Source organism: Dendrobates tinctorius, unplaced genomic scaffold (genome assembly GCF_039654945.1).
Source record: "Dendrobates tinctorius isolate UK_male_01 unplaced genomic scaffold, ASM3965494v1 ptg000070l, whole genome shotgun sequence".
Classification (NCBI taxonomy): domain Eukaryota; kingdom Metazoa; phylum Chordata; class Amphibia; order Anura; family Dendrobatidae; genus Dendrobates; species Dendrobates tinctorius.
The window spans coordinates 70,558,087-70,572,232 of NW_027361738.1; the positions used below are offsets into that span (position 1 = coordinate 70,558,087).

At 40.3% G+C, this 14,146-nt stretch overlaps 1 protein-coding gene across 2 annotated transcripts in view; it reads right to left on the reverse strand.

Moving 5' to 3' along the window:
- Positions 1 to 14,146, reverse strand: part of MALRD1 (MAM and LDL receptor class A domain containing 1) — a 586,417-nt gene that overhangs the window by 119,143 nt on the left and 453,128 nt on the right. For both annotated transcript variants that reach the window (XR_012233447.1, XM_073581848.1), the window contains exon 34: positions 10,597 to 10,866. Coding sequence is in view for 1 of the 2 variants with exons in the window: in XM_073581848.1 (XP_073437949.1) it covers positions 10,597 to 10,866 (270 nt within the window). In the remaining variant the exon portion in view is untranslated. The remainder of the gene's footprint in view (positions 1 to 10,596; positions 10,867 to 14,146) is intronic.

Below are 14,146 nucleotides of genomic sequence, written 5' to 3' on the forward strand. Positions count from 1 at the left end.
AGATGGGAGGCGCCGGACCGGACTGCGACACCCATCGGACCCGGACCGGACGCCGGGGTGAGTATAATCTAACTCGTTTTTCTTATCTTTCAGGTTACAGCGGGGCTTATCTACAGCATTACAGAATGCTGTAGATAAGCCCCTGATGGTGGTGGCCGCATCTCATATCGGAAAAATGAGGTGACAGATTCCCTTTAAAAACAGCTCATCCAGACCAAAGGCTTCAAGGTTTCACCACTCCTGGAGAGACAGAATGGATCCGTTCCTATTTTTGGATAAAATAAACCTGATATTAACTGCACCAAAAAAACTATGAACTGGGTCTTAGAAGTAAATTTTATATGAAATATCTATTCTGCTTTTATTCTCTTGCACATGGATATTTGCAAGAAAAATATTTTTTTTTTATGATAGATTTCATAAAACGAAATTAATCAGCTACAAGCATTTAGCCAACTGTTTGTACCATAAGGCTTTATAGAAATGCACCCTTGTTAGTCATCTAATGTGCTCCATTAAACAGCAGGGTGAACTATGAGCAGCGAGATTGGTAATGTGCGAAAACGAGTGGGAATATGCCGCTCTTCACTTGCCAGACGGTACACGCAGGGGTGAATGCTGGAAATGGATTTTTAGGCTACAAATTGTGAAGAATAGTGCTTCAAAAATAAAGACGGGGGAATTTCCTAAACTATTAAAGTGAGGTTTCTTGTAAGTTATTGCCGCATTGTAAAAGAGACAAAGAGTTCAGTTAATGGCAGTAAAATTGGCATCGTCCCCCAAGAAGCAATAATGGTCAAAGAGCCTTACCTCCGAGAGAAGAAATTTCCTGAAATATTACATCTGGGACATTTATGACATATCCAGAATGGATTAACATTCAATTGTACGGGAGTTCGAAAAATAACTGAGAAGCACAACTGTTTGGCAATTTTCAGAACTCACATAGAAGTAAAAGGAGAGATCTGCAAGTTTGTGGCACTGGCCACCTCTCCATTCTTAGTGGTGAACAATGGAAGTCCCTTTCTAGAGCTAGATGTGGAACCTGTGGATGTGTCACAAAATACCCGGATAGGAAAAACCCTCGAGAGAAAAAACATGATTTTGTTATACTCTGTTGATGCCAAATGCAGCAGTGATCGTGTAAATTACGACGTCACGTTAAGGTATTAAAATTGTATTGTGAAATATTACAAGTCTTGAATGTACATTTGTACAGGTAAATTATAGAAATATATCCAGGGAGGAACAAGAAGAAGGCTACTGTGTGTGATAGATATGGTGAGAAGTCAAAGACAATATTCTGCTTTATCTCGTACTAGGATACAACTATTTTTAAAGCCGAACATGACTTAGGCTTTGTCCTATTTAATTCCCGGAAAAGTCCATTGGTGCATTTACAATTTACAATTGGTAAATTAGTGTTTGCAGAAAATATTCTTCCCAATTACCCGCTGGTGTAAATATGTAGGCGATCAATTGATGAACTAGTAAAACACTCATCGCTTTGGTTGATCGAATCATTTATTCCGGGAAAACAAATCATTGTTAGAGGCAGCACCTTGTCCCTTGTAAACATCAGTAGTGATATTAGGACAATAGTGATTGTTAATAGTGCACTGAGGGTCCAGTATTGGTACGTCTCAATTCACCATAAAGCTGACCATACATATTAGATAACTATTGTTCGGCCGACAGCACCCACAAACCCAATAACACTCAGCCAAGCATTTCTGTTTTCTCTATGGGGAGAGTAATTTACCTGCCTTGTAGGGGAGTGACTCTCTCGTAGAGTCTTTGGTATGCACAGGAACAAAGTTCTTGTATCAAGCAGTTTATTAAAGTCCAGGAAAGTAGCCCCAGCTCACTAGACAAAACAACCTTTTCTCCTCAAAACAGAATAAAGAGTTCATACACAGGCACATATGGGCTCACATGTTCAGATAAATGTTCAGCTCTGGCAAAGACTAAACAATACAGTGGAGTGGAGATATCGGAACGGCCAGTCCCACCCAGCTCTTCTGGCCACTCCTAAATCCGGGCCCATTAAAAACCTCTCAGCAACTACTTTGCTGGAGATTTCTCTCCAGGCTTCACATCACCAAGGCTAACCACCTCGGTGACACATATCTCCCATTCAGGAAATGTCCAGCTGCATCCTTATAGCTTGTAGAACAAAAGGACTAGGCAATATTGAATTCCATTGCCCGATCCTTATCTCCCTCAACAAATCTGTTTGAGTCGGCATATCCCTATACACATTAGATGGTAAGCCCATCCTGTTAAAATTGGTGGTGTTGGCTGACTTTTATGTATTGTGTATACATACAAACAATTTGGCCCTTAGGATGGAAATCACGTATTGCCAACTACAGTAGAGCTGTAAGCAGAGAGCTGTGCCTTTTTGATGGTGCCATATTAGAAAGTTATTCTTTCAAAGAACTGATCCTTCTGGAGGCGAATACCATGTGAGGTTCACTTCACACAAGCAGTTTTTAGTGCACTTTTTTAAAGTCTCAGATCCAGCCACGAATTCCACTGCAAATACGAATTGGATCAATCAAGAAGAAGTATTCTCCTTTAATATTTCCTTTATGCTTTGAATCATATGTGGATTAAAACGGAAAAATAAAGATTTTTTTCTGACTTTTTTTGCGGCACAGCAAGTTATTTTGTACTGGCTGTGTATTATGTTCATTATTTGTAGTATTTTTGTAGTGCTTTTTAGGCAAAATCCACCTGAAAAAGACATTGTGTTCACATACCTTAATACATCATGCATTGGATTCCACTAGAATATACAAGACACCTGTCATATGACCGATATAATACTATAGGTGCCTCTTTACAGCTCGGTACAGACTTCCCAAGAGCCCTGATTTTGAAAAATGAAAAAATAGACTTCCAAAGGATGGTGCTTAATAAAACTACACCTAAAAGGGGCATTCTTGGGCATTTTTGGAGGCATTTCATGGTTTCATGAGAGCGGTGTTTAAAAGTAATGAATTTTATGTTAATGTTGCTGACTCTGAGTACCTCTATACAACTCCGGAGTTGTGCAGAGGATCAATATGGTCGTGGTCATGAGGCTTAGACGTTGCTATTCACTACTAGATTAATATTTGTGTTTCTTATTCTTGATGTAAAGTAGTTGAGTAGAAGCCACGTAGCAAACTTCAGAAACACGTACACGAAAATCCAACTCTAAAGCCCTGCATAAATGTTCAGATCTCGGAGTCTCGTTAGAAACTTTATAGAATTATTTTTCAGAATTCTAAGTCTTGTTTATTTTACTTCTTTTGTCCGTCTTTCAGGTCTTATATTTTATCTCGAAAAAACAGATTTTTCATTGAGATATGTCATAACCTACAAAGATTATTTTATCAGGAAAGTGTATGTGCAGCTACAAAGTGAAGGCAGCGTTTGTCGCTCTGTGATTATATTTCAAAGTAAATGAAATCATTAGAAGGAAACTATTGTGTTCTTTCAGCCAACGTGTTGGTACAATAGTTTCTATTCTATTAATTTTAGAAAATAAAAAGGGGGAAAAAAGAACTTTGTTACAATCAGATCCCTTAAAAGATATTCCAAGGTTAGGGGAATATCGATGCCGTCCGTGATCTCTTTAATAACACTAAGTTTTCCTTGTAATACAGGGGTCTCAAACTCGGCAGGGTAAATGGGCACAGAAAAAAATTGAAGTTGAGAAGAGATGATGTTTTCAGTGAGATATATATATATATATATATATATACACAGCTGTGGCCAAAAGTATTGATACCCCTGCAATTCTGTCAGATAATACTCAGTTTCTTCCTGAAAATGATTGCAAACACAAATTCTTTGGTATTATTATCTTCATTTAATTTGTCTTAAATGAAAAAACACAAAAAGAATTGTCCTAAAGCCAAATTGGATATAATTCCCCACCAAACATAAAAAAGAGGGTGGACAAAAGTATTGGCACTGTTCGAAAAATCATGTGATGCTTCTCTAATTTGTGTAATTAACAGCACCTGTAACTTACCTGTGGCACCTAACAGGTGTTGGCAATAACTATATCACACTTGCAGCCAGTTGACATGGATTAAAGTTGACTCAACCTCTGTCCTGTGTCCTTGTGTGTACCACATTGAGCACGGAGAAAAGAAAGAAGACCAAAGAACTGTCTGAGGACTTGAGAAACCAAATTGTGAGGAAGCATGAGCAATCTCAAGGCTACAAGTCCATCTCCAAAGACCTGAATGTTCCTGTGTCTACCGTGCGCAGTGTCATCAAGAAGTTTAAAGTCCATGGCACTGTGGCTAACCTCCCTAGATGTGGACGGAAAAGAAAAATTGACAAGAGATTTCAACGCAAGATTGTGCAGATGTTGGATAAAGAACCTCGACTAACATCCAAACAAGTTCAAGCTGCTCTTCAGTCCGAGGGTACAACAGTGTCAACCCATATTATCCGTCGGCGTCGGAATGAAAAGGGACTGTATGGTAGGAGATCCAGGAAGACCCCACTTCTTACCCCAAGACATAAAAAAGCCAGGCTGGAGTTTGCCAAAACTTACCTGAAAAAGCCTAAAACGTTTTGGAAGAATGTTCTCTGGTCAGATGAGACAAAAGTAGAGCTTTTTGGGCAAAGGCATCAACATAGAGTTTACAGGAGAAAAAAAGAGGCATTCAAAGAAAAAAACACGGTCCCTACAGTCAAACATGGTGGAGGTTCCCTGATGTTTTGTGGTTGCTTTGCTGCCTCTGGCACTGGACTGCTTGACCATGTGCATGGCATTATGAAGTCTGAAGACTACCAACAAATTTTGCAGCATAATGTAGGGCCCAGTGTGAGAAAGCTGGGTCTCCCTCAGAGGTCATGGGTCTTCCAGCAGGACAAAGACCCAAAACACACTTCAAAAAGCACTAGAAAATGGTTTGAGAGAAACCACTGGAGACTTCTAAGGAGGCCAGCAATGAGTCCAGACCTGAATCCCATAGAACACCTGTGGAGAGAACTAAAAATGGCAGTTTGGAGAAGGCACCCTTCAAATATCAGGGACCTGGAGCAGTTTGCCAAAGAAGATGGTCTAAAATTCCAGCAGAGCATTGTAAGAAACTCATTGATGGTTACCGGAAGCGGTTGGTCGCAGTTAATTTGGCTAAAGGTTGTGCAACCAAGTATTAGGCTGAGGGTGCCAATACTTTTGTCTGGCCCATTTTTGGAGTTTTGTGTGAAATGATCAATGTTTTGCTTTTTGCTTCATTCTCTTTTGTGTTTTTTCATTTAAGACAAATTAAATGAAGATAATAATACCAAAGAATTTGTGTTTGCAATCATTTTCAGGAAGAAACTGAGTATTATCTGACAAAATTGCAGGGGTGTCAATACTTTTGGCCACAACTGTATATATATATATATATTAACAGTGCTCGTCATATGAGTTATGGTACAGTTTTATAGCTTGACTTGTTCAGAATGTGGCAAAAGCAAATATGTACTTTTTTTGCATAGTTTTTACATAAAATAGTGATAAATTATTGTTTTGTCATTTTTCCATACTTCATTTTTTAATTAATTTTTATTTATTTTTTACGGTATTTCATTTAATTTTTAAACTTAGCCAATATATAGGTCTTTTACTTGCCTAATCGTTCATCTCCAATAATTATCCTACAATAATTCTGCACTGCAGGATATTTGATTTGCCAGTTTTATTCCAGCACTTTGCTTATTAGACCCTGATCACTGCAAAGCCTTACAGATGACAGTAGCTGGCTGACTCGACCCAAAGGCCTTGGGTTGCCAATGCAACTGCCGGCACCCAATGATAGGTGCTGATAGGCTTAAAGAATGAGCCACCTCCCTCGACCATTTAGATACCGCTGTCACTGTTGACTATTAACTAAAGGGTTAAAACAGTCATGATCGGTGCTAATACTAACCATGAAAAATATTCAGAATTGAGAGTCCTCAGTGGTTGATACCTTTTAATGGCTAACTGAAAAGATGGTAACACATTGCAAGCTTTCGAGACTACCCAGGTCTCTTCTTCAGGCTGGACTAATACAGAATCTGAAGAGTCACATATTCATGCACAATACAACAAATAAATATGTGACTCTTCAGATTCTGTATTAGTCCAGCCTGAAGAAGAGACCTGGGTAGTCTCGAAAGCTTGCAATGTGTTACCATCTTTTCAGTTAGCCATTAAAAGGTATCAACCACTGAGGACTCTCAATCCTGAATATTTTTCTATCTACTGGCTAACACGGTACAAAGATATACATCTTTCCAGTAATACTAATCATGACCATTGTAGTTGGGTGTCAACTTTGATATAGCTAATAACCGGTGATGATGTTGCCGACTCTGCTCGACATTATCGCTCCATACATGTATGACCTTTTGCGGAGAGTCACCTCTCATTGAGCTGCACATATATGGGAGATGTGCTGGGAAGGGGTTTAGAAAAATCTGAGTCTTCATATTCATCTACCACCAGCGAGGGAAAAAGACGCCTCCACTCCGACACACTGTGACCCAGTGTGATGTCATGAAGGGGCACTGGCACTCTCATCCTTCGGCCTGCTCTTTGCTGTCCCGAGGATGTCTGGGAAGCTACGTGGCCCCATGGGCTGCAGATGACAGCTTTAGGTATGGCGCTCGGGCTGGGTGCTGTAATAGGTCATCTTTGCACCCGAATAATGCAAAATAGGCTCGGTGATACTGAGACACAAAATGTTACATATGGAAAAATACAGTATATATACAATGAAATTCCTTTTGGTACAGCATCGGGCAATGTTTTTGGCAAAAACCCATATAATCTGCTGAACTTTATAATACACAGGCCAGTCCCGTTCACAAATTACACAGCGAGCCATTCTAGTGGATGCTGCAATTTTTTCAGTATGTATAGAAAATCACTTATGTGCACGAACACGCTGACTTTAAATTAGTCAGTGTGGTCTCCATGTGTGGTCTGTTAGGCCTCTTTCACACTTCCGTTTTTGACAATCAGTCAAGATCCGCCAATTTTGAAAAAAAAACGGATCCGCCATTTTTCTTTGCGGATCCGTTTTTTTCCCCATTGACTTTCATTATTGGCGGATCCTGACTGATTGCCGTCCGTTGCATCCGTTTTTTTGAGGATCCGCCACAATGTTAGTGTCCGTCAACATCCTAAAAGATTTCCAAACGGAGCTTGCAACGTTTTTTTGGCCGGCGGATCCTCCAGACACTGAATTAACTCCAAAACCTGTCTTGGTGCTGGACAAAAAAAAAAATTATCTCTCTCTCTCTCTCTCTCTCCTCCCCGACCAGCGGTTCCTTTAAATTTCCTCATTTTCAGGATCCGTCTAAAAACGGATCCTGTGCCATCCGTTCACATCAGTTGAGAACGGATCCGCTTGTCTGCCTTTTTGGCGGATTTCAACTGATGCAAATAACTGAAGTGTGAAAGAGGCCTTACCTACATGGACCAAAATTACATTGGACTGTACATAGAGTCACTGCTATATATACACTAATTAATAACTTATGCATTTTGTTTCTGAGAAATTATCCTCTTAAAGATAGTTTTGAAGAATAATGCAATTTGTACTAATACTTCCTATATCAAATGACTTGTCCACTGATAAATGTTTTAAAAATGGCGCAATAAAATAAAAGAAGAGCATGCCTACTGGACACCGACCACTCCTCTGTACCACTGCAGATGTCCCTTACCTGTTTTCTGATTTCCTCCTCTGAAGGGAGGCATCATGTGATCACTTCAACCAATCAACAGCCACTGATTGGCAGCAGCTGTCACATTCCATCTAAGCCAGAAAAATCAGTCTCCTGGAAGATGAGACTGTTTCTTCTGGCTGAGACTTAATATGGCCCAGGACAGCACTAAAATAAAAGAAAAACATACTTACCTACTGGGCACTCACCACTCCTCTCTACTTCTGCTTGTGTTCCCCACCTGTCTCCTGACCTCCTCCTCTGACGTAGGGAATCAGGTGACCACTATAACCTATCAGCAGCCACTGATTGGCTGCAGTGGTCACATTCCGTCTAAGCCGGAAGAAACTGTCGTCTGACTCTTTCTTCTGGAGAAGAGACTGTGTCTTCTGGATCAGACTAAATATGACTGCTGCAGCCAATCAGCAACCTTCCTGGAAGAGTAAGCTAATACATATCACTACCAATGATTAGTAGACATGACCGCCACTGATTGATGTCCCTCCCTGGAAGAGAAAGACAGGAGATTGGTGGGAGACTCCAGCTGTAGGATGGAGGAGTTGCAGAGATCCAGAGGATCAGTACGTTTTTTCTCTTTTAGCAACACAATGGGATAATTTTTTTAAATATGATTAGTCGTGAAAAAACCCCCACATTTTTCATGGTTTTCAAGATCCCTGCTTGCTGTAGATCAATAACAATCCTTTTTGGTTTACTTTCAAGGTATAAAAAACTGCTGTGGTAATGTGATAGGCTTGTTCAGAACTCTGTCTTGTAACATCACTAAACCAGGACACAGTCACATCCACTAACCATAAATTACAGAAGGATGAAATCTTTAAAATATGAAAAATTAAAACAATTGATTGGAATATTATATAGCTCTTCCCAATTCACAGAATAACATTTGCGGAAATGAAATTACCCGTTTAGGATACTTTCCACTGCAGACTGCTCATAGGTGAAATCTGCAGCTTACAACAAGCTATCCATTCATCTGAATGAGAAAAGTCAGCTACAGAGCACAAATCCTATTTTTTTTTGCATATTTAAAAAAGTTGTGTCAATTCTTTGGTGTGTAAATCACAGTAAAACTTGCATTTTTACGTGGATTTTATTGTGTTTTTTATGCAGTTTTTGGCAAGGTTTTTGCTACGGAAATCCACTAAAAACCACACCGTATTCATAAAACCTATATTATGTAATTAAAAATGTATAAAAACAAAACACTTTAGCGTTTTAAAACGCTCACTAAAAACCGGACTCCTTCCCAGAAATCGCGCGTTTTTTTCCGCGCGATTTCACCGCGATTATGATCGTGATTTTGCCGCAATTTTCGCGTGCGATATTCAAGCACTTTCCAAGCGATTTGAAGCATCGCTTGGAAAGTGATTGACAGGTTGGTCACACTCGTCAAACATAGTGTTTGACAAGTGTGACCAGGTTTTTACTATTGAGGCCGCCTATGCGGCATCAATAGTAAAAGATAGGATGTTAAAATGCTAAAAAAAATTAAAAAATCGGGGTATATTTACCTTCCGGCGTCCCGCGCTGCCATCCCGGGCCACAGCGTTCCCAGTAATGCCTTGCGAGACCTGTGATGACGTAGTCTCTCGTTGCTATAGCGATCTCGCGAGACCGCTAGAGTCACGCGAGACTACGTCATTACAGGGCCTTGCCGCAAGGCATTACTGGGAACGCTTAGGCCGGGAATGCAGCGCGGGACACCGGAAGGTAAATATACCCCGATTTTTTATTTTTTATTCTTTTTTTTACAGGGGTATGGTACCCAGGGCCTGGAGGACAGTCTCCTCTCCTCCACACCGTGGGTACCAACCGCACATGAGACGCTTAACTTCCCGCATGGTGGGCATAACCACATGCGGGAAGTCAGCTGTTCTCATGCATTCCTATGGGTGCGGAATCGCGGCAATTCTTTGCGATTCCGCACAAAAGAATGAGCATGCTGCGATTTTTTCCGCGATGCGATTCCACCGCGGAAAAAAGCGCAGCATTAGCACAGCATGTGCGGAATGCCATTGGAATGCATGGGGGACGTTCTGTACACGATTTTTAAACGTTTTCGCAGCGTTTTCGCGCCGAAAATCGCGGCAAAAATGCTTAAAAATCGCTACGTGGGCACACAGCCTAAAAACGTTCCTAAAACTGGATCGAAAGAGCAACAAAAATGCATATTCTTGCAAAACCGCATCACAAGCTATGTGATTTTTAGAAGCAGTTTCTGCATGTGGATTTTTCTGGCTGACTGCGCTATTTCTGCAAAACTGTGCTGCTGTGAATAATAAGCAAAGCAGGAAACTACCTTCTCATATGGATTTAGACTTCAGTCTAAGAGAGGATTCACATTAGGCAGGTTCCCAGCAACAGGAATCACCTTATCCTGGCTGCTGGGCACACATGGATTGGTCAATTTATGTGCTAAGCATTCTCAATTTTTCATATTTTCTAGGCAGTCATGCAATTGAAATTGCATATATTTCATGTTTACATGCTATAGCACTACAGATGCAACTATATTTGTTGGTTATATATGGAGATATCTACTCTTAGTAAGCACCTGTTCATACCTGTTATCTATTTGGACGTGACGGTCAGTCTTCTGATATTTATATCAATAAGCAAACCATCATGGAAAATGCTGATTACTGGGGGTCCCACCACTCATGAGATTTGCCCCTAGTGGGACTTCAGGAGGTCTCTCCATTTCTCAGGAGTCTTCTGGATGTTTCGGGAGAATTGGCAAGTAAAATGGACATTATGATGTAATTGTTGTGATGGATGCCAAGCAAATTTAGCTCACTTGTATAATAAAAGATTGGGATCCTAGCAAGACATGTGCACTAAATAGGAGCTACTCACTGCAGGTTTTCTCATCCTCCCCAAAGAGACAATCTGTCACGCCATCGCACTGCATAATCAATGGGATGCATTTATCAGAGCACTGGTACTCGGTAGCACCGCACTGTGGTCCAGGGCTGGCGGGTGGTGATGGAGTAGGGCAGAAGATTTCATCTGTACCATCCCTGCATTCTGCTGTCCCGTTACATCTTGCTGATAAGGAAACACATTGCTTTCCATATATACAGGTGAACAAATCCTGGGGGCAGGACGGTTGTGGTATAGATGGTCCTGAAAAGCAAAAAAAAAAAAAACAGAGCAGCTGAAAAAATAACAGGAAACATCTGTAAACATTAAAGAACAGGAATACATAAAAATATACACCAAAACATATTTGCTAGTTTAAATATTTGCTCTATGATGATGGGAGCGAAAATTTTGCCTGAGTTGCTTCAATAGCAGTTTGAACTGTTTGCTTTACTGCAGCCATCTGAACATAGCAATGGCAGAAAACAACCCATTGATTTCTATCGGAGAGCATTGTTGGTGTACTCAGTCGCGTGTGCATGCTTCTCAATAGGCCTGAACCGAACAGGACAGTCCTGGATCCAACAAAAAAGTCCTGGATCCAACAGGACAGTCCTAGATAAAACAAAAAACTCCTAGATCCAAGAAGAGTCCTAGAGCCAACAGGATAGTCCTGGATCTAACAGGATAGTTCTGGATTCAACAGGAAAGTCCTGATCCAACAGGACAATCCTAGATCCAACAGGACAGTCTTGGATCCATAAAAAAAGAGCCCTTAATCCATCAGGACAGTCCTGGATCCATCAGGAGAGTCCTGGATCCATCAGGAGAGTCCTGGATTCAACAGGAAAGTCCTGATACAACAGGACAGTCCTGGATCTAACAAAAGAGTCCTGGATCCAACAGAACAATACTGGCTCCAACAGGACAGTTCTGGATCCAACATAAGAGCCCCAGATCCATCAAGACAGTCCTTGTTCTATCAGGACAGTCTTGAATCCAAGAGAGTCCTGGATCCAACAAGAGAGTCCTGGATCCAACAAGAGTGTCCTGGAATCAACAAGAGTGTCCTGGATCAAACAGGACAGTCTTGAATCAAAGAAGAGAGTCCTGGATCCAACAAGATAGTACTAGATCTTACAGGACAGTCCTGGATTCAACAGGACAGCCTTGGGTTTGGGAAGCTGTTCACTGTCACGGGAAGTCAGTGGCAAGTCTCGCTTTTAACTGTACCTGCACCCAGAGGATGATGGTGGAGCAAGAACCATTAGTTTCCCATTCCACAATACAAATTTGCTCGCTGAAGCTTAAAACAAGGCAAAACCTTGGTGAGTAATAGAAAGTTGGTCTTCCCAATATGATGCTCAAGGTGAAATTCTCCCTGACATCATGATAGACAAGACCTCACAGCTACGACTAACAATGGATCACATAGGTTGAGCTATTACAGCAGGGTACAACCAGTATAGTCATGTTTTCATAACCAAACCTGTAATAACATAGAATGCTAAGGTTCCCACAAGGAGTATTTTGATGTTGCAGATTTTCTGTACCTATTATCTAAATTAGGTTACTTGTGATTTTTTTTTGTTGCATTTTTGAGTGTGTTTCTTTGCGTGCGTTTTATGCTGTGATTTTTGTCCCCTTATAGTATGTCATGTTGTAAATAAACTGATTTGTTTTGTCACTTCCTATTTCTTTGGTCTGATAAAACTTTAGGGTGCTTTCACATTGTGTTTTGTCACATGCTAAGTGGCTCTGTCAGGGCTTAGGTACGAAACTTCAAAATTGGATTAGAGCATATGCACCATAGATCATAATGGTGACAGAGTGAACGTGCGCTGTGTTGTGCGTCATTTTCGAGTGTATACGCCTACTGGAGGTGGATGCTCAGATGTAGTAGACTGATGTACTGTGACACGTAGAGTCAGTGAAAAAAACTGCTCATCATTTCTTCGCCATTGAATAACTGATCCAAGTGTTGCCCGTTTTTGATGGACAGCACTCAGACCGAAAATGTTGCTGCAAAACCTGTAATAATATGTGGCAAATGAACATTATTGCCTAATAATAATAGATAAAATGCTACCTGAGGTCCATGGGTGGAGGAGGTGATGGCACCCCACTCCTGTTACGATGGCAGACAAGTATGGAGTCTCATTCATTTCTACTGATGCCAAATCACAGCTCCCTATGACTACGTTCCCAAGATGAGTTTTTGGTGATTTTTTTACTCTGTGTTTTTTGAAAAAATGCAAGTAACCTATTTTACTTAATGGGTGTAGAAAATCTGCAACATCAAAAACTCACCAAAAGCTCATTGTGGGAACATAGGCTTAAACTCGAAGCTTGAATAGAAGCATTATACAGTTTTGCATATGAACTTGTAGCTTGTACATAACTATTATCATATGTTCTGGCCTAAATTCTCTTAGCAACATGGAATCGAATTAGCTGTGCATTTCCATTTCCAGATCAGCACATTTTTGTCAGTTGCGGTGTATCAATGACTTCCATCCAATAGACTAATGCATGAGAATCTAATTAGTTTTATAATTGCCTGTTCCCTTCTTTGACACTCGGCGTCTCCCACTATTATCGTTCAGGGGAGTTCACAGATGAAGTCCATTATTCATACATTGTCTTTGGAATGCTAACAAATTTAAAAAAAAAATGACCAAAAGAAAAAAAAGAAGTGAACAACAAAGCGGCACATGCACAGGACTCCCGTTCTGTCGCTCCACTAAGCCCACTGTCAACATAAGATTATTATGCTGCTCTTCTACATTTTACTAAAGCCAAATAAATTCCATTAAACTGCGAGCGGGAACTCGGGAACGTTTAGTGACATTAAAAATCTACAGTTCAGCAGCAATTTGAGCATGATCAACAAACAATTTGTAGAATATTCTCATTAATCTGCACGTCACCCCTTTCACCTCCTTGTAGTATTTTCTGTTTGGGCGAGCATGCCTGGCATTTAAATGCGTGACTTTATTATTGGGAACTCTTATTACAGCAGTGTGACGGTCTATGTATATTGAATTTCGTCTTCCTTCTGATTGCCTCTCGGAGATTAGCATAACATATTGGTAGATCATTGATTTTTCCATGAGAGATTGGTAGAAAATGAATATGGCCGTTTGCATGACATGACATGGTGAAATTGATAAGTGTGCAGTGACAGATTAGCGGCGTCTAATGGATTGTGCAGTAAATATAGCGTATAGCAAAAGCGAGGAGCGTGGGTGATAACAGAAAAAAAAGATAGGAGGAAGAGGAAAAGAAAGATCTAAGTGAGAAAAAAGATAAAATAATGAATCGGTGAGATATGGGTTAAACATAACAGGAATTACCGTAAATAGATTTCAGGGAAAGAAGATAAAAAAATGTTGAAAAAAAATCATCAAACTGGTTACATAAATGACTACATATTAGACTAATACTATCCTATAAGTTATTAAAAAATATGCAAATAACCACTTTTGAGAGGAAAAAACTAGAACTCTATTGCCACCTATTGGGGTTTATTGTGGCAAGACTT